This window comes from Sebastes fasciatus, chromosome 12 (assembly GCF_043250625.1).
Source record: "Sebastes fasciatus isolate fSebFas1 chromosome 12, fSebFas1.pri, whole genome shotgun sequence".
In the NCBI taxonomy this organism is placed as follows: Eukaryota; Metazoa; Chordata; class Actinopteri; order Perciformes; family Sebastidae; genus Sebastes; species Sebastes fasciatus.
The window spans coordinates 14471357-14492307 of NC_133806.1; the positions used below are offsets into that span (position 1 = coordinate 14471357).

Sequence of the window (20951 nt, forward strand, 5' to 3'; positions counted from 1 at the left end):
ACCGTGTAATGGTCTAAATAGTGTCTATTCGTGACATCACAAATGGACAGAAATCCTGACGGCTTGTTTCAAAGGCACAATTTCTGAATACGGGCTGTGTGTATTTTTTCGGTATATTGAACGTTTCAATACTTTCACAGTATTTATATGGCACTTAAACCTGCTTTATACTATAACAGACATCTCACTTTTTACAATATGGGACCTTTAAAGATAGATAGATAGATAGATAGATAGATAGATAGATGGATAGATAGATAGATAGATGGATAGATAGATAGATAGATAGATAGATAGATAGATAGATAGATAGATTACTCATCTACTTCATGGGGGCGGGTTTTCTTTTCTTTTCTTTACATTTATCCTTTGATATTGCAATATATTGGTATTAATTGTTTTTCATTTGTTTGTTTGTTTTATTGACACAACAAACATGAATTACTTCTTTACATGCACATGCTTGTTCTTTTTTTATTTTTATTTATTATTGAATTGACGCTTTGGCAATATTGTTCACCTGACAGTCATGCCAATAAAGCAAATTGAATTGAATTGATAGATAGATAGATAGATAGATAGATAGATAGATAGATAGATAGATAGATAGATAGATAGATAGATAGATAGATTAAAAAAACAAGTACTGCAAGAACCAGAAACATAAAAAAAGAAACATTTGCAATAAAAATGTGTAAAATATATATCTGTTAAAAGAGCTGTAAAGTATAGTATAAAATATTGACCAAGAAATGTGCAAATGTTCACAGTATAAAGTATAAAGAGTATATGCAATATGCAGAGATAATAATAATAATAATAATAATAATAATAATAATAATAATAGAAAAAAGTGACGTTAATGTAATGCATTGAGTCAGATGTAAACACTTTACGTTAAGATAGACTGAGGAGCAACTTGGATAAATACCTTTAATTGTCAAATTTGAGTACATTTAAGGTATTCAATTAGGGGCATTTAATGGACAGTGAAAAATATTGAATAGATATATTTATTAGATATCAGTATGCATTGCAAACCAATCAATAGGTCTGTAAACATTTCTTTTTGAAATCCTCAATTACTGGGGCCTAAATAAATCACTTAAAACCAGTGAATTTTAAGAAATGGCATTTTAAATCATTGTTTAATGTAGAAACTAAAGATATTAAGAGGATAAAAAAAAAGGTTTGTTGTGAAAATTCGGCTTCATTGTACGTCCATTCCTGTATAGAGTAAGTGCAGACAATGAAGTAAGTATAACTTGATGCACTGTAATTACAGGCACCATAATGGGAGTGGGCCAGGGCTTTGTTCAGTGGAGCCTCACGTGACATTTTGCTGGTACAGTATATGAAACATGAGAGAGCTCAGTCAGCAGAGCAAGACAAGTGCTTCCTCAGAAAAACCACATCCTCCCTTTCAGTGAGCAAACAAAAAAAGTGTCGACATCTCTCTACTCTTCTTCCTCCTCCTCTTCCTCTCGCTCTCTATCTTTCTATCTGGCTTGTCGCATGCACATCAGTCATCGAATACTTACACCGGCACATTTGACATCTTAGGTGCACGTGTTAACGTTCACACTGGTGGTGAGTTTCATATAGCCTGTGAATACAGATCTGAGTCTGCATGTAGATTTTATGTTTCAAGTCAAGTAAAGAATATCTTATTTGTTAACTAATCTGTTTACTTCCTCACAACAACCTCAACATGTTCCTGGCAAGTTCTTATCAAACGTAGCCAACTAATCATTTTGGGCAAGCAGCCCAATACTGAAACCTCAAGATAAGCATGACCAGGTCTGCTCTCAGTCACTTCAGAGTTATTTTAATGCTCAGTCATCTCTCCTCCAGTCATCCCAGTACTCTGTTTGAGTCGAGAGCCACACTGGGGCCACAAAGGCAGCCCCTTTTACAACACAACCTTAAAGGCCCCGTTTTCACAGTTGACAGGAGGTCACGTGTTGTGGCCTGGTTTCTGTGAAAAATGACGATGGTGAGAACATGACAGCTGAATGGTGGACGTGCCGAGATGAAGAATAGCTGCCGCTCAGTGTCTAATTCAGTTTAAAGAGGATGTATAATGCTTTTGTGCTCTTTTTTTCTCTTTCCTTTAGTGTGTTATATTGTTTTTTTCTGCATGTGAAAGGTCGGCAAAGTTACAAAGTCATCGCCAAAGGGAGTTACTCTCCCCCACAGAAACACTGCTCCTGAACTTCCTGAAACGCCTTGATTGAAGTCCCACATTTTCTCCCGTAACGTAGTGATGTCACCAAGAAACACATTTGCATAATACCTGCCTAGTGGTTAGTTTTGCAAGCCCTCAAAAAAAGCTAGTTAGAGCGGAGCTGAAGCGCAGCCCGAAGAGCTTGGTTCACTTGACCAATCACGACAGAGTTTGGTTCAGTTGACCAATCAGAGCAGACTGGGCAGCAGCACAGCCGGTACGAGAAAAATAAAGCATTTTTTAACCATTGAAGCATGTAAACATGTTCTAGTAGAAACCCAAAATACAAGTATGAACCTTAAAATAAGCATAATATATCCTCTTTAAGATTAAGATGTTTCTGAAGTGGAGACTGTTTGATTTTTTTTTTATTAAATAAAAAAGACACTGGCGGTGAATGAAAAGAAGTGTTTGGGAAAGATCTTCCCACAAATGCAGATTAGCTGGTCACCACTAATCAACTAAAATGTTCTAACACTTACAAAGTTAATACTGGAATAGAAGGAATTTCCCAAACACTCATTACTTATTACATTACATTGGTGGACAGATACTCATCTTCAGAAAGTATTACACACAAACAATGCAGTTAGGAGTAGTTAAAACAACAATATGTTGCATGTCACTACTAATGAAGGCAGACATATCAGATCATTCTTACAGTTATATCTTGATATCTGAATTTTTCACACGTAAGATTAATGCCAGATGATTAATGTCACTTGTGGTACATTTGGTATTGTTGATAGAAATCTCTTTTTATTGCTCACTCCTGTCCTATGTGTCATACAATTTCAGAGCAGCTCATTAGAATAATGTAATTTCTTAGAATAATGTTTATCTCCTCAACAACTTTCTGTAAGAGCAACAGGTTGTACTTGTAGTCAAATGAGTGTATGATATTTCACTGAAATTACCTTCTAAGTCTAAGAAGGAGAGAAAGAGATGGATGTAAGAGAGAGATTGTCTGCAGCCAAAAGATTGATTTTGGATAAAACGAGAGAGATGGTGCCTGTGGAAAAAAGTGGAGGCTGGAGGAGGGCATGTTTTTGTGCACAGAGCCAGGGGGTCGCAGCAAAAGACATAGACAGGATGAGAGAGCGGGGCAGAGAGATCTCAAAGCCACCGTTGAAATGTTAGGCTTTCATAATGAGTCATCGCTGACATTTTATGAATAATCCCCTGACACACTTCTGGTCCACTGATCAGTCTCATACTCAGAGGGTCCCAGCAGGTCACATCTCGTCTCACCTCCTCGTCCACGGTAAGAAAACACTGCATATTCAGCCGCAGTTGTGGTGATAAAAGCTTCCTGTATTCTCACTCGCAGTGCTTAGAAACGTGTTTGTGTTAGGACAAGGCTGATTTTCTCTCTCAGTACTATTGTATGTTATCTAAAAAGTGTATATTGTTAAGCTTCACTGCCACATTCTGTCTATTATGACTTGTGTGAATACTATAAAACGCTACAGACCATGTTGCTTCACTCAGTGTCTGAATATATCTGATCAAATAATTCATTGTTTTCCTCCACCTCCTCTTTCTGCTCATCCTCCTCCTCCTTTTCTTCTGCTTCCCAGATGCAGCCACTCTATTATTTTGCTTTTACTTTCCTGTGCAGTCTCTCTTTCCTCTCTCCTGTGCTTTCCAATAACTGCAGTGACAGACAGTATGCCTGGCCAGTGAACAATCCCCACCTTTGCTGTGAAAAGTGCCTACCAGGTACTGTAAAGTATGACTTCTATTCATCTTAACAGATTTCATAGTTTTGATGCTAACCAGTTATAACTGTGTTTATTCCAGGTACACGTAACGCTGGTCGTCCAGACAAAGAGTCTTGTGATATAAAGTGTGACCCTTGCAGTGGTAAACGGTTCACTGATACCTACAACGTGGAGATGTACTGCCAAATTTGTAAAAACTGCGATGAAAGTGAGTAATTTCACAGCTTTTCTCTTGGTGGTGGGGTGTTAAGTGTGTTTGAGACCTGTGAAAAACCTGGACCTACAATAGTAACAGCCTTGGTGACAACAATGATATAAATAAACATTATTCTAAAGCCATAGCTCACAGACACTCAAAGATGCTTTAAATAGGTGAATTCTTGCTCACCCTTACCAAAAAGAAGTTTATTCAATTGTGTTATACTTCTTTTAAACTTAAAATAAGAGAGTAAGCTTTCAGTTTACTTTTAATGTACTTATCCGAGATATACTTATCATATACTTGGCTTATGCTTACTTTTTGATAGAGGAGCCTATTAGATTGTGTGAGAGTTTGTAAACTATGTTTTGATATGAATTTATTTCGATTCATCAATAATTTTCTACGTCTTGGCATGCAAGAAAAACTAATTGTATTTATTTTTTTAATCTCATCACAAAACATGAAGTCAAACAGCAATAGGAGCATGTCTCTTTATGTAATACATAAATCATTGTCTAAGTACTATAAGTTAAAGAAAACGTACAAGTATACTTGCAGTAAAAACTATTAAACTAGTAGTTTACTGAGAGTATACTTTAAAGTGTACTTTCATAAACTAAAAAGTGGGCTACAAGTATATAATAGTAAACTAACAGTATAGCTATAAGTTCACTTGTAGTATAGTTCACTTCATAGTATAGTTGCAGTTCAAAATACAACTTAGTTGTGTTCTCAAAGTTTACTATTCTTACACTTAAAAGTACGCTTAAAAGTATACTATTAGAAAGTGGTCCAATTTAGTCCCAAGAATTATCGAGGTAGTGCACTGACAAGTATACTACTAGTTGATATTAGCATACTTAGTACATAAAGTATACTTGAGAAATATAGTAGAACTTTACTTCATAAAATAAACTTGAAGTATACTACTTTTTCGTAAGGGCATGCAGGAGATTTGAACCCTGCTTTACTCTGACAATTTGCCCCCTGATAATGCATTTATCATAACCCAGGACACAGAAAATACATGTTTAATATAATTATTAGACTGTATTATTATCAGATATGCAGGTTGAAGAACAATGCTAGAAATCTTAAAGCTGAAACAGAAACACGGAGCAGTAGATGCCATGTGGACTGGTGGTATTTAAACATTATTTTCAAAATACTATCTGTGAAACACTGGTTCCCTGTTGATTTAGTGTGTGTTTCATGTCTTTTGAGTTGTGAGATGGGAGTGATTCATCGTTACTGTGGAATCGTGACAGGTCCATGTTACAGCACAAAACCTTAAAGGAGACAGGCTGTTGTTACTCAACTCTGTCTCTATCGTGATTTCAGAGAAGTTGGCCAATAGACCCTGTGGTTACAGATGCGAGGGGGTTTCCCATTATGTGTGTCATGGTGGGATACAGTCAGAGAGAGATTAAAAGGAGGAGGGCATAGGGGGGGTCTGAGAAACCCTCTGTGAACCAGCTCAGGAGGTTAGTAGGGTGGGACTCTGCAGCAGTAACAGCACCAGTATCAGCAGCACAGCCCACCAATAGTGGTAAAGACAGGAGGAGGTTCATACGATTGTCATGTCGGTGGAAAAAAACTGAAAAACGCAGAAAACTGATAAACATCGGAAAGAGCAGCAGACAGAAATGTCATATCCTATGTTATTACTCAGGTCTCTGCCCTGCTACAGGTGAGCAAAAAACAGCCTGTTGTGCTTAATTTTAAATGTCACTGTGGAAAACACAGAAGGGAGAAAACACAGAGGTGAAAGAAGGTATATGTGATTCTTTAGACGTGAGTTACGTGTGCACCAAGATGCTCTCTTTACATATCGTAATCAAAGGCTTACCATGTTTCGATCCAGTGTTACAGTGCAGCTGTAAACAAAGCCTTTACAATCTGACATTACACCGGAGGGCATGAAGGTGGGCGTTCAAAATGTCAAAAATCTCTAATCCTACACATGCAGGGGCTTTAGGCCAATTAACGGCTATGGAAACTAATTCAGGTGGAAATGATTTCTGCCCACACAAAAACCTCATATACTGCTCTTGCCATGCAACAATGTTAGTATTTCTTTGGTTATACTTTGGCCTCCGTCAGAGTGTTAACAGTTTGCAACCATTTGGATGTGCAAACAGAGTTTTCTACACTACAGTTCTCAAATGCCCCTAAATGACACCAGTTCCTGCTGCTTTGAATCACCCATAACCTTTAAGCCTGATTCTTCATTGTACAGTCATATCCTAATAATTAGATTAGATAGATTTATTTTGAACATGTAACTAATAAGAAAACAAACAAGAATAACCAATAACATACATATAATACATACAGTATTAATACAGTAAATTCTAAATAAACCAAATAAATGAATGGATAGGCATAAATAAACACTTCTTATGGTCCTACCCCTTTCTATAACTTAAATAATAAACACAATGTTTATCACATATACACATAATCATCTTAATATATAAAATAAAAAAAATAAAAAGATATCGTATGATAATCCATAGGCATCAGGCAATTTAAATACTTCCAAAGTATTGTACTATAATGGACCATCATGAGACAGCAGTTACTTAAGTAAAAGTAGTGATACAACAGTAAAATCCTGCTTTTACATGAATGCATGAGTGATAATAATCTAATGATAGAATATATAATAGTCACAGGGGACATTTTTCTGCATTGATCACTTTTACTTTTGATACTTTAAGTATATTTTCCTGATTATACTTATATACTTTTACTTAAGTAACATGTTCAATGCAGGACTTTTACTTATAACAGAGCATTTTTACAGTGTTGTATTAGTACATTTACTGAACTAAAGGATCTGAATACTTCCTCCACCACTGCAAGAACCTCAAATTTGTACTTAAGTACAGTTTTTGAGTAAATGTAGTTAGTTACATTCCACCACTGGGTACAGCCGGGTGAAGTATGACTGTGGTAACAACCCAACCAGGCTAAAGAGCCCCAGAGTAAGAGTCCCTGCTAGCTCCAAAACTTCCAGATTCGCTGCTCTGTGGTGAAATGTGACCTCCCACCGACGAGGTCCTGCACAGTGTTTGATCATCTGTTCTAAAAATATTACATTTAAATGGTGCTTGTGTGTTGCCAGCATTGGGAGACAGTGGATTATAGCCATGGCAAGAGTGCACTGAAGATAAAACGTGTAAAAATGTGTCTGCGTTTGAGGTTATAATTAAGTTTCAGCTAAACAGACACTCAACATGTGCGATTACATCAGTTCATGTACAGAAATCAACCACTAAGATCTGAAGTTCTCTCTGAACTGTGACCCTAAATGACACAAAATTACCACTCACTGTCATTGTTGTAGTTTTATAAACTGTGTTGGACTGGTTATTAAAACAAATGTTCTGTAATGACTGTGGCTCCATGAGACTTATAAAAGTAGTTTTCTCCTTGTGAATTTGTGTTGAAGCAAAACGTTTCATCATAGTGAAATAGTGCATACACTGAGAAATAACAGTTGTGTCTATCTCTAAAAAAGTGACGATATAACCGTCCTGTGACTTAAAACCAGAATCTTTACCTGCCGTACCAAGTTTGTGAGTCATTTCTCATTTTCTGATTTATGTCATGTTTTACGGGCAACCTTTGTGCGTACGTGTGTGTTCTCGTCACACACGCTAACATATTCAGAATTATGATTATACATTATCTTTTAATGACGGGTGTTTTTTTTTTCATTACAGCAAACATGGAGTATAGGTCAAACTGTACCACCACTCATAACGCCGTGTGCGGATGTAAAGATGGCTACAGATGCATAGACCAACCCTGCACACAGTGTGAGCTGATACCAACAACCACCATCAAAACCACACTCCCTCCGTCCACTACAGGTACCTGACAGTCAGCTGCTGCATTACATTTGAAAGCTAATATCTACATAAAGGCATGACATTTTTCCAATCTGTTGCAAATGTACATGAATGCACCATTCTGGCAGACTTTTTCAAATCGAATGTTTGAGAAACACAAACTCTAAATATAAAAACGTGAAAAAAAACATTTTTAATTTGTTGCTCAAATGAATGAAGTTCTACATATAATATGGAAAACACTGTGAAACAAACTTGACACCAGGATGAAAGGTTACCATGGAAATAACCGTATTACCAGAAATAACCGCTCTGGTTCAGCGTCTGTTGCACCGCAACCAACATCCCTGTTGGGTCATGTGGTGAACCCATAACCACATTTAATGGTGACGGTAGAGTGTACAGGTTGAACCATTCACCACAAGATTATTAGCTGATTTTTAGTTATAACTTGGTTTGTGTCGTTTTTAAGTGCTGCACATTAAATGAGAGATAATATACAGCCAGCAATTGATCACCAGAATTTTTCATGTGACACAAATCTCATCCTGTTTATTACGGCTGCTTTTGCTTGAGGTGTGGTAACGACCGTAGCACTAGTGGAACTACGTCAATTCTAGTAGATTATTTTAGTTAAAATAAAATTTGAAATTTTAGACGTTGAGAACAAGACGTTGACAGGTGGGAACATGATACAATATAGGAACAAGACCTGTATCTTGTGGAAACTTCTTAGCGTAGGACTCTCAGCAATCATTATCGACTGGATATTGTAAAGCAACAACAGGTCAAATGACTACTTGTATGTGAAAGGAGTCGATTGCAGTAACAAACATACAGAGAATTATCACACAACTCAGTTCCACTCAGCTACAGAGCAGTTTAGCATCTTTCAATTGTTTTGGTTTTAGGCATAGACTGTATAAGAAGTGGTCATAGCCACGTGACGTCACCCATCGGTTTGTGGACTGCCGTTTTGAAGCCTTGAGTTCGGCATTTTGGTCATCGCCATCTTGTTTTTTTGCAACCAGAAGTGACACGAGAGGGTGGAGCTAAATACAACCAAACTGAATAAGATATTTTTAGACAACCAAAATGTTACAATTAACGTTCAAGAATTAAAAACACACTGTGAAAGGGTTGAAGTTGTAAGATGAAAACAAGGACAACTCTCAGACCGGACAAAGTCGTGGTAGCAACCTGTTAATCACAAGGTAGCCACGCCCTAAAGCATCCCCTGCTTTATGGTCTATTTGACTCTAAATGGGACCATAATCTACTCAATGAACATCATGCTGTATTGAAGAAGACTTGAAACTAGTGATTGAGACCATAAACTCATGTTTACAATGTTTACTGAGGTAATAAATCAAGTGAGAAGTAGGCTCATTTTCTCATAGACTTCTATACAATCAGACTTCTTTTTGCAACCAGAGGAGTCGCCCCCTGCTGGATGTTAGAAAGAATACAAGTTTAAGGCACTTCAGCATTGGCTTCACTTTTCAGACCCAGGAGTTGCCCACTGGTTTTATGGCCTGTGACTTTATCATTGGTTCACTCTCCATTCACGTCAACGTTGTTTCCAGCAGCTGCAGGCCGCTGTTTTTAGCAAAGCAAAGCTCTGATAAACCCAATGTAGGCTACCTGCCCAGCACTAGTCTCGCATAGCCAGACCAATCTCCACAGCTCTGAGTCAGCGCTAAAGAAAGGTCTGGCTTCACACATTATCACTCTGGTATAGGGGAAGAAAACACCCTGGCTTGTTTGTATTTCTTTAAACCAATCACAATCGTCTCGGACAGCACTAAGATCTGTGTATCACAGTTCTGTGGGGACAACAATTTTTTAAATTGGTCCAGTAGTGAGTTATAACGCTGTAACCCACAGCCGCGAAACGAGCTGTGAGGGCAATTGCGCAGCGTTACGTTCACTAAAAGTGCTTGTTGTTGCCACTGACAGGCTCAGATTATTATTAAAAATGTACCCTACAGAGAAATAAAACATTTTTTCCTTACCTAATTGCTTGTTCGGGTCTGTTTGTTATTCTGTCCAAGTCCCGCTCAAGGACAAGTCTCGTTCTGAATCTGAATATCCGTATATTCTAGCTCAAATAAATACGGGCGGCCATCAAATTCAGAGACCTCATCCACGTTGTCGAAAATTATCTAAATATTCAGCCATGACACTGAAAATCTTTTAGACAACACTAAGCTACGCTTTCTGTACTCCGGCTGGGACTCACTTTTCCACCATCGATGTATTCCATTATTCCAGCGTTGTCTTCTGGCAACATGTGACGAGACTTCTCCTTGAGTGAGAGTCTTTCCATAATGTCACGACACTTATAATAACAATCAGAGTCTGTCATGGTAAAAACAAGCACTTTTAGTGGACGTAAATCACGGTGCCAGCTTGCCCCAATAGGATTACATGTCAGCCCATGAGTGGCTGATGTGCTCTCCCTCAATACTCAACCATTTACCATTTATGTTTTTATTGACTAAGCCATACTGGGTAAAGTCCCTTCATATCTGTGTAATCTCCTCACTCGCGCGCTCCGCTAAACGGCGGCTCTACCAGGTACCCAGGATTTGCTCAGAACCTGGTAGATCAGCTTTCTCATTTTTTTGCGCCCTGGTCATGAAATAACCTTCAGACTACAGCTTAATGATTCAGTCTCCCTGAGAGGGTTCAAAACTCTGATAAAAAAAACGATGTAACTTAAGAGTGCAATTGCAATTCCTAAACTGGATTTTGTATTATGTATCTGTTTCACCTTGACTGTTTGTAACATGCTGTATTTTTAATTGGCCTTGTCTGTTTTTGACATGCTTTATTTGATAAGTTTTGTAACATAGTAATGGTGTGATATCCTGCCTTGTCCTGACCTCAGTTAGTGACTGTTTACTCTGCGGTATCAATGGAATAAGGTCTCACACACACAAGGTGACACAAGTTAATTATAAATCATGTTGTGTGGTTATAAATGCAGACTTCCTGTTAAAAATAAGGGACCTCAGAGTAGGCTCACTGACTAATCTGAACCATGAATAGTTTAATATTTCCATTGGACTATTAACTGTGCCTGCACTGAGCTGATAAGTTTTTTTTTATCTCTTCACCTTCAGCCCTGATACCTGAAGCCGTCACCACATCACCTTCTCAACCAATCAGAGGTAAAGAAAGCCACCGGTTCTGCCTGTGCCAATAAAAAACAAGGAAATAATTTAATTCTTTCTCCAGTGTTCATCTAAATCTTTAAAAAATGTCTCTCTTACACATTCTTACAGATACGGTGTGGTTCCTGGTGATAATCGCCCTCCTATGTGCAGGAATTGCTATCGTTGCTGTAACAAAAATCAAGCCCTTTCTGCGCTGGATCAAATTCAATCACGGTTAGTAGATTATTATCATGAAGCAGATAACCCTGCAGCAATATACAAACACAGGAAGTACACTGACCATTTTATGATGTGCAGGAATTTATGTTTTTTTATTCTCTAAAGGGATTATTAACTCGTATTTCAATCAGATTACTAAAAAAAACTTGCCCCTATTCTGTTGTTGCTCAGGCTACTTTTGGGAACCTGCACCACTATGCTCCGACTCTGAGGATGGAGACGTATCCAAGCCTATCCAGGAAGTGCTTGGGAAATGTGATGTGTGAGTTAAAGAGCCTGAACTTGGATGAGCAAGAATTTTACATGCGAACATTTAGTGCAAAGCACTCTCTCTCGCTGCTTTGGAAATTTGGGGCAAACGTTGCTCGGGCCGTGCTGACGGGTGGAAGCACATAAAATGTTAATTTCAAGACTGATGCTGTTTTCTGGGAGGAAACGTGACTGTTCGACATCTGAGACGTTGAGATGATAAAAGTGTATGACAACACAGAGATAAAGAATCTGAAAGACACTGAAAATACAGAGTGGGACACTGTAACAGTTGTGCATGAGTTAGAAATTGTGTGGTACGTTGCTAAACGGTGGTATTGTACGGCTTTACTTTTATAGGTGTATATATATAAAGAGATTTTTCAGATCATACATATCAATTGTGAATTCAAAATAAAAAGTTTATTGTAATCAAAATGCCTAATATTTATGCAAAATGTTAAACATTCAGATCTAATACTTTAAAGAGAGCTGTCAGAGCTTATGAAAGAATATTTACATGACATTTTAAATTATATCTTACAAAGCAGCTCACCCTGCAGCTGTTCTTCTCAGAGTTTAAGTTTCTGGTGTGCACTGACCACAAGTTTTCCCGGAACCTGCAGATAAAAATGTCTCTGCAGTGCACTGAGGTTCCTTCACAGTTTGCCAGAGGGTGATGGATCTGCTCCACACTCATCTGTGGTTCTACAGTTTTACGGTTCCTTCCTTTAAAGAATGTGTTTGGTACGAGTCTGGACGCCAGCAGTCGTAACCACCAACACAAATCTTCTGGGATTTTTAGGAAGCATCATAGCGCCTCCTCTTTGGACACGTGGCAGTCCTTCCCCTGCTCCTGGGAGGGAAAGAAAATGCTGTCAATCTCTCCGCTCCGCTCCTCCTCAGAGAGATGAATGCTGGGAGAGGATGTAGGAGAAGATGTGGGATGAAACACGGGACAGTCTCTCTCATCTTCTTCTTCGCTGTTCACTCTCTCGGTCGTCTTCCCACATTCAATTGTCGGACCAACTTGGCCTGTAAACTGACTGAGCAAGCTAAAGATGACCGTCCCTGGATTGTGGACATGGACTGGACCTACAGAGACCAAAACAAGCAAAGAGTGCACTTGAGAAATGTTTTATTTGACCCGTAGAAGTACGTTTACATATAGTTTACAGAGTAGGACAACTCAGACTCATAACAGAAACACAGCTGCATCTTTAACATGTTTTATTTTCTTAATGACTCCACAAAGTGAGTCAAGTATTGTACATGAAAGTTTTCATTTCACTCATCATCAGTACCCAGATTGGCTGCAGAGAGACAGGACGGCTGCTGCTTTGCACTGAATGAGTCTCTGGGGAACTGATGAGTTGACTCCTTTGGCTTGTGAGAAACATCTCTACCTCCCTAAAGAACAATATGTCACATCAGTGTGGGGCAAACAAAAGAGAAGTGATGCCATATATGTATGTGCATGACAGAATGAAGCTTTGAAATTAGCTTCTTACCTCATTGCATAACTTTGCAATAGCTGGAAAACAATAGATACATAAATGAATAATAGAAAGTCAGTGTCTTCACACAATCAACATGGTTTACAAAGCAACTAACTGTCTACAAAGCTAATGACAAATTTCTAATCACAGTCATTTCTACAGGCTTTCAGTAAACTGTTTATTGTTTCCCAGAAGTGACGTGATCATAAAGTTCAACGGTTCAATTGATTAAATACTAGAAACTGAACCTGTCCTGGATGTAAACACCATCTTACCTTGCTTGAAACATGTTTCGTCTCCGGGTGAACGCCAAAAACAGAACAGGATCACAAGAGCCACACATCCCACGACAACCACCGGACACAAGATGGCTGCAAGCTGACTGCTGGTATGGTCTGAGAGAAATAAACAAGACTAACTGTGCGTTCAAATACTTTTACAACCATACCATTTAGTATGCCAGAAAAAGATTTAGTATCTCCCAATACATAGTATGTCAAATGCAGTATGTCAAAAATACCAGGATGTCCTTCTACATCCAGTCACATTTTGCAGTATGCAAGCCAGCATGCTTTTCTGGCTATTCTGACCCACAATCCTTTGCGCAGCGGATATATGAGCAAGAGGGTCAAAGTTCAAGGCGAAATATGACGAAGTAATATGTCCCAACTGTACGCATACTGTATGTAACAGTACGTACTTTGTAAGGGCAGCTGCAGTACGTACTAAAAGTTAAAAGAAAAAGTATGCAATTCGAAACATCGCCTAAGAGTCAACAAACATGCTAGTGTCTCTGCGAGGCACAGCAGTGTTTTTAGCTAAATGCTAACATGCTCGCAATGACAATGTGAAGAAGGTAATATTTACGTGGTTCGCCAACGTATTTTAGCCTGTTAGCATGCAAACATTAGCTAATCATCACTAAACACAAAGTACAGCTGAAGCTGATGGGAATGTCACTAGTATTTGGTCATAAACTAATAGGACAAATTCAAATGTTGTCACGGTGCTAGACGCAAAGTCTGGGATGAACCAAATTTCATGGCAATCCATCCAGTAGTTTTTTTAGAGATATTTCACTCAAAACCTCAAATGTGAACCTTCTGGTGACGCCAGAGGAAAAGTCAGTGGATCAACAAAGTGAGTACGATTCATCATCTGGGAACCAATGCTTTTACAAAATTTTGTGCCAATCCATCCAATAGATATTGAGATATTTCACAGTATAAGTAAAAGCTTTGACCTGCTCGTGGCGCCTTCTTGCCCCCATGTTCAAAAGAAATGCAGCAAAAGTGCCCTATTGGATGCCTTTATGGTTGATAAAACATGATAAAGTGCCCTCTAGGGTGCCCTTAAATGGAGAAAATGTGATGCAGTGCCATATAGGCTGCCCTACACATAGAAAACTTTGCACGCTTGTGCTCTACCACATGCAGCTGGTGCCCCCTTTTATTTATTTTTTGCCCCTGTCCCTCAGACAGCCTGAGTCCACCACTGGATATACGTACCAAATCCCATGGAAATCCACCCAATAGTTGTCTAGATATTTCAAAGCCAGTAGGATTCATCCTCTGTGGATCGCGAATGTCTCTACAAAATTCCTTGCAAGGTAAGTCTTGAATGACCGACACTAGAGTCGTTACTGTGGTTTAAAAAATCTATCCTCGTCAGCAAAAAAATAGAAAACCATTGAAAATATTGTGCACTCTCCACATTCTCTTCTCACACTCACCTCCTTTTGAATGTGTGTCATTTCGTGCCGGTGGGACTGACGGAGGGCCACACCTGTGTGAGATAATGGTGAAGTGATGAGTATCTCAAATATGTGACCCCATTAAAAACGACAGACTGCAATATCTGTAATGTTCGTACCAAATGCTAAAATAATCTTAATGTAACACACTGGAACCTTGAGAACACTTTAAGACATCTAGATGTTGGGTGTCAGGTATGAATTATGTACTGAGGAAATTACATGACTTACTTGGGAAATTTGCAGGGTTTGGCGGAAGTGCTGCTATGTCCTGAGGAAGCTGAGGAAAGCATGTGTTTATCTTCGCCTGAAGTAACAGCGGCTGCTTCTGGAGATCAAAAAAGTTTGGTTTCAGATTTCAGAGGACAAACACAGGACCAAACAAAATCTCACTGACATGTTTTGGCAACAGCCTAAATGCAACAAACTGTAGAGTATGCAGATATATTGGTTAATGTGATGAAGGGCAATACTTCCTCACATCATGACAAGGACAACGACTTTCTGTAGAAAAATCTATATAAGCCAAACAAAATTCAAACAACCAGACAGTTTAAAAGGAAAATGTGCCCCACTGATTCATAGCAGAGCAAGTGAAAGTACTGTGTAGAAAACAATGTGTGAGGTTGGAACATCATTCCTCCTCGTCATCCTGTTTTGAGGTACAGCCAGGTGCATGAGAGTTTCTATTTTGGGACTCTTTGTGCTTCTATATCACTACATTTCCCTACATTACAGGGAAGTTTTGGTTTCACTATAGCTGAATACATTTAGCTGACAGCTGTAGCTACTTCACTACTATCACAATTTTACATTCCTCCTCTTGAAATTAAAAAAATGTTGTCTATGGGTTAAGGCTCTGACCATGAGCTGCACTGGTTAACGTCCAATCAGTGTTGAGACCTTTGTTGCATTCCCATCTCTCTCTCCCCCTCATTTCCTGTCAACTCTCTGCTATCAACAAACAATAAAAGCAAAAAATGTCCCAGCAAAGAAAAAAAATGTACTGTAAGAAGTCTTGTCTGTTACTGTGAAAACAGTCTTTATCCCATCCTGATTGAAACGCATTTTTGACGTTATCTAAAGAGAGTTTTTGGAAAGGGTATGATTTGTTTTCTATCTCATATTTCAAATATCTATATCTATTTATGAAGTTTTATTATTTTTTATCGACAATGTTTCAAGAGGACCTATAATGCTTATTTTCAGATGCATACTTGTATTTTGGGTTTCTACTAGAACATGTTTACATGCTTTAATGTTAAAAAACACATGTGCTGCAGCACCTCTTTATCACCCTCTGTCTGGAACTCTGTTTGAGCTCCCAGTCTCCTCTGATTGGTCAGCTGGCCCACTGTTGTGATTGGTCAACCGAACTCTTCGGACTCCACTCCAGCTCCGCTCTAACTAGCTTTGTTTGAGGGCGTGCCAAACTAGCCGCTAGGCAGATATTATGCAACTGTGTTACTTGGTGACATCACTACGTTACGGAAAAAAAGGCGGGACTTCAAGCAAGGCGTTTCAGGCAGTTCAGTATGGCGTCAGCACCACTTCAACAACCGAGAGTTGTACAGGCCGCTGCGAGCGAGAAACAAAACATAATGGCACCTGCGTGTATAGAACTAAGCAGCGAGCACACAGAGGAGCTACCATACGAAATAGTGTCTGCTTTGCGGGCGCTGGAAGGCATACGCGCTCTCAAAGGTAGCTCTGCTCTCCAAGTTGAATCCTGCTTGCGCAAATCAACCTGACTTTTGACAGTTCGGGGGCGGAAACCAAGAGAGGCACGGGACGTGTTATGAATGGTCACTTTCAAACACGAACACACCCACATGGACAGCTGTGTGTCGCCTTTGCCATGTTGGACTGTTACTCACTTACAACCTGCAGTAGGCAGGATGTTTTTGGCATCATTGGGCAAACATTCCATAATAACCTTTCAGCATATTGTAATTCAAGTGTTCTGAGAGAAAACTAGACTTCTGCACCTCCTCATGGCTCTGTTTTCATGCTTTAAAAAAGCACCTCCCTAGCGTTCCTATTGGCTGTTCACTCAATGGAGGCAGCTGTCAATCACTCGCAAACTCCAATCAAACGCTCAAACTAGGCAGCGCTGATCAAATATGAATCAATATTCTGTTACTGTAATATATTTCTCGCCTCAAATGTTTTCAGAAACATCTTGTAGTGTACCGTTTAGCTGTAAAATGAGAACGTTTGCTCTGGCTGGTGGGCGGTGCTTGGTATTTCCTCAACTGATCACAACATCGCAGCCGGGTCACAAACTTAATTTTACAGCTAAACAGTACACTACAAGATGTTTCTGAAAACATTTGAGGCGAGAAATATATTACAGTAACAGAATATTGATTCCTATTTGATCAGCGCTGCCTAGTTTGACCGTTGGATCAGAGTTTGTGAGTGACTGACTGTGAGCGTGGACTTTGGGCTATGTAAATTTTACTTTTACATGCACAAAAAACTAAATAACACACTAAAAGAAAGGGGAAAAAGCACAAAAGGTTCATCGCTCTATGACAGGGACCTTTTATCAAAATGAGTGCAATTACTTGTTATGTTTGAGAATATTTTCCAGCTAATACTTGGGTATGTTTTTAATAGTAATGGGGTATTTTTACATTGTAGTATCACTATTCTAAGTAAAAGATCTGAATAATTCTTTCAGTATTGTTCACCTCACTGAGAGGGGAGCCCCCAGAGCTCAGATCAGAGCCCCCATAACTTGTTATTACCGTCATATGTGTAAATTAGTTATGCACAGCCTTCAGTATCATTATTGGTCATTCTCTTAAAGTCAGTGAAAACTTCAAAAGTCGATTTTGTTCCTACTGAGGCCCCCTGCTGGTTGAAAGTCTGCACTGCTCAGTATTTACCAGTTGTGGTCGTCCGCTGAATCTTGACACAGTATCTGCAGTTTGTAGATAACGGGACCACATCAGTGCATCTGAAACCGTCCTCACAGACACACTTCACATCGGACGTGCTGGTGCAGCTCTGAATCACCTTCAGATGAAGATCTGAGATGGTGGAAAATATAGGTGATTTTAGGGATTTTAATCACAGATCAAAATGTAATTTCCAGAAAAGCAAAGAGATTAATATTTTCTGTTTATTATAGAACCCAAAAGGTTACACTAGTATCATCAGTGATGGATGAAACCGTCAAGTTGGCAGAAATGACTCATAGTTTCTTTACGTGGTTTGCAGTCTCCGTAGCAGGGATGGCAGCTGTCTTCACTGTTCAACTCAGTCGTGTAGTAATCAGTAGGACAGGACTTGCACTCTGCACAAGACTCCTGATACTTACCTGACAGAACAGAAAGAAACAAATGAGAACAACCGGATGAGACAGAGAGCAGAGAGAGGCAGCTCGCCCAGAGTGCATATTAATCAAGGATGTGGTCATGCAGCACAAAACTCAGAGTGAAGCGTGCGTCATTTTTGATCAAGATAAACAGAAAGACAGACAGATACTGTATGCCTCTGTGCTTCATAGTAATTTCCAAATTTGAACCATTGCTGATTCATTGATTAACAACAGTGAGTCAAAGCTAAATGAAGAACAGACAGAAAAACATACAGAAATAGAAGACGCTCACACCAGATATTATCTTACCTGCAGGGCACATTGGACACTCACTGCTGCCCATACCGTAATCTGCCTGTGAACACATTTACACGATTAGACACAAACCTCTAATAGGGCTGTCTCAATATAAGAGTTTCACTACATGATTATTGTGCTCAAAAGAATTCACAATAACGACATGATCGTGATATCTATAGAAAGTTCAGTGAAAATTCATCTTTAACTTTGTTTATTCTGCGTTTTGTTTCTTTTTTGGCAAATTAATTCCACTCAAAATACAAAAGTATGGAGGTTAGAGAGAGTTTGTAACCATAACTGTATATATAAAATATTATTTATTTACACAGTATCATCACATGTGTATTATTGACATATTTTTTAATTTTTAAATATCACAATTATTGTCAATACCGGTAAATCGTGAAACCCTTAACTACAGCAAAGTCCTGATTAATTTGTTTTGTACATTTGACAGCTATTTCTTATACTTGAAAAGCAAAAAACACAATTATGTAGGTAGATAAACTGAAGATGAAGGACATTACCAGCGGAGAGGTGAGCACCAACTGTGCAGATAACATGGAAACAATCACAAAACATTGCACAACTCCCATCCTATGGAACAAAATGTAGAAAATATTAAAATAAATGGTAGATATCAAGTGATCAGCTAAAAACACCACATTAAAAAGGGCACTTTCTGTTAAGTTTGGTGCACCAACACAGTTTCTCATATCATAAATAAGCTGTGATATTAAAATATGGAAATTTAACAAAAAAATATATCTTTACCTTCAATATTATGCGCCTTTTGTTCTCCTTCTGTTGTTTTGTTAACTTCCTTAAGGTGCGACTCTCTCTCTCTTTCTTTCTCTCTGTCCTCTTTCACTCACTCTACCCATCCACTGTGTCACTATTTCCTTACCTGGTGACATCTTCCTGCCTCCCCCGCCCACTGATCTTTACCAGTGTGCTGCGGTCCTGTTTACACGTTCAGCTCTCACGCGCAGACCCATCCGCACTCTAACGTTTCTGCATCAAAGACTCATCACTTTCCGTTCAAACTGTAAGAAGTGACAGAGAGCGAATCAAAGAGCTGCTTTCTGTGCAGTTAACGTGTGTCAACAACATGATGGAAGAGCAGATCACTTTTGATAGTGACGGTTAAAAATTTTCTGATGACGGTTTATTTCTAATCATATCTGAGTACATTACTCAGATTTCCTACTGTACTTATCTACGTTGTGATACGTTTTCTTTAGTTAAATCAGTGGAATCTGAATCTCACACTGATCTCATGATCCTCCTGGCGGAGATAATGAGTCCCCATCAGACATTGCTTTTCAAAATGTTGGGAGCCACTGGTTTAAAGGTTCAGTGTGTAGTATTTGGCGACATCTAGTCCCTTTCAAGACTGCGGTAACGTGAGCTGCCGAGTGCAAAACTGTGCTGGCTCAAGGGCCATCCTTACCATAATAACACTACTTCAGGAGCAACGGAAGTCGGACGGCAGCGATACTACGGTTTTGCACTCTGTGGCTCACGTTACCGCAGTTTCACAAATGTGTTGGAGAACTACGGTGGCCTTCAGGTTACGTAAAAATGTGAAAGGTTCTCGCTAGAGCCAGTAGGTCGTGACGAGATGGTTATGGTTAGGCATTGACCTCAAATGGTAAATTTAAGTATAGGTCATCAGTTTCTGCTAATATCTCCCCTGAAATGTTACACAGTGGTCCTTTAATACCACTATACAATATCCAGACGATCAATATAGCATCAAACAACTATGTGAGCGTGCCCCACTGGCTAGCTCACAGCTGCCACTCTGCAATGTGCTCATACGGCGGTTACAGCTGATAACGACGTCACGACCGCCGTTGCAGAAGTGCACCCACCCTCCGGTTCCCACCCAGGTAAACATTGTTAGCTCTGTCAGCTGTCTTTCCATTGTTTTCACTGTTAGCACCGTTAGCCACGAGCCGCAGACTCAGCTTTCACCATGTTGAGAGCTGTGAGGAAGCAATAGAAATGCTCCCTTAGCACCTTTAAACAACGCATTGCATTTTATAAACTCATCATATGATTTGACATGATGAAAATCTTGATCTGAAAAGTAACTATAGCTGCCAAATAAATCTAGTGGAGTAAAAAGTACAATATTTTTCTCTGAAATGTAGCAGAGTAGAGGTATAAAGTAGCGTAAAATGGAATTACCTCAAAATTGTACTTACATATACTAATACTACTCCACCTCTGCAGATAGTTTCCACAATGGAAAGGTTGTGAGTTTCGTTTGTGGTGCTCAAAACAGATTGTTGATGATTAATTATTAATGAATTAATAATGAATTATTAATGAATTAATAATTAATGAACCAGTATCTGGTACATTGTTTCTGGGAAGAGAGGCTGCTGTTGGTTTGTTTA

General features: G+C 39.0%; 2 protein-coding genes across 3 annotated transcripts; one reads left to right on the forward strand and one right to left on the reverse strand.

Moving 5' to 3' along the window:
- Positions 1 to 629: 629 nt before the first annotated feature.
- On the forward strand, positions 630 to 12101 carry LOC141778857 (uncharacterized). The gene is made up of 7 exons (XM_074653363.1): positions 630 to 3491; positions 3808 to 3949; positions 4031 to 4159; positions 7885 to 8034; positions 11142 to 11189; positions 11304 to 11408; positions 11586 to 12101. The coding sequence occupies exons 2-7, from the start codon at positions 3808 to 3810 to the stop codon at positions 11678 to 11680; spliced, it is 669 nt and encodes a 222-aa protein (XP_074509464.1). The 5' UTR covers positions 630 to 3491; the 3' UTR covers positions 11681 to 12101.
- Positions 11997 to 19709, reverse strand: LOC141778852 (uncharacterized). 2 transcript variants are annotated; one of them, XM_074653358.1, is made up of 11 exons: positions 19318 to 19709; positions 19071 to 19140; positions 18553 to 18598; positions 18133 to 18243; positions 17810 to 17953; positions 15147 to 15240; positions 14895 to 14947; positions 13438 to 13557; positions 13175 to 13197; positions 12968 to 13073; positions 11997 to 12758 (listed from the first exon to the last, which is right to left on the reverse strand). In XM_074653358.1, the coding sequence occupies exons 2-11, from the start codon at positions 19137 to 19139 to the stop codon at positions 12475 to 12477; spliced, it is 1050 nt and encodes a 349-aa protein (XP_074509459.1). In that variant the 5' UTR covers position 19140; positions 19318 to 19709; the 3' UTR covers positions 11997 to 12474. The 2 variants fall into 2 exon arrangements, with proteins under 2 accessions (XP_074509459.1, XP_074509460.1); XM_074653359.1 differs by having other exon boundaries at positions 15147 to 15243; positions 19318 to 19697.
- Positions 19710 to 20951: the final 1242 nt, after the last annotated feature.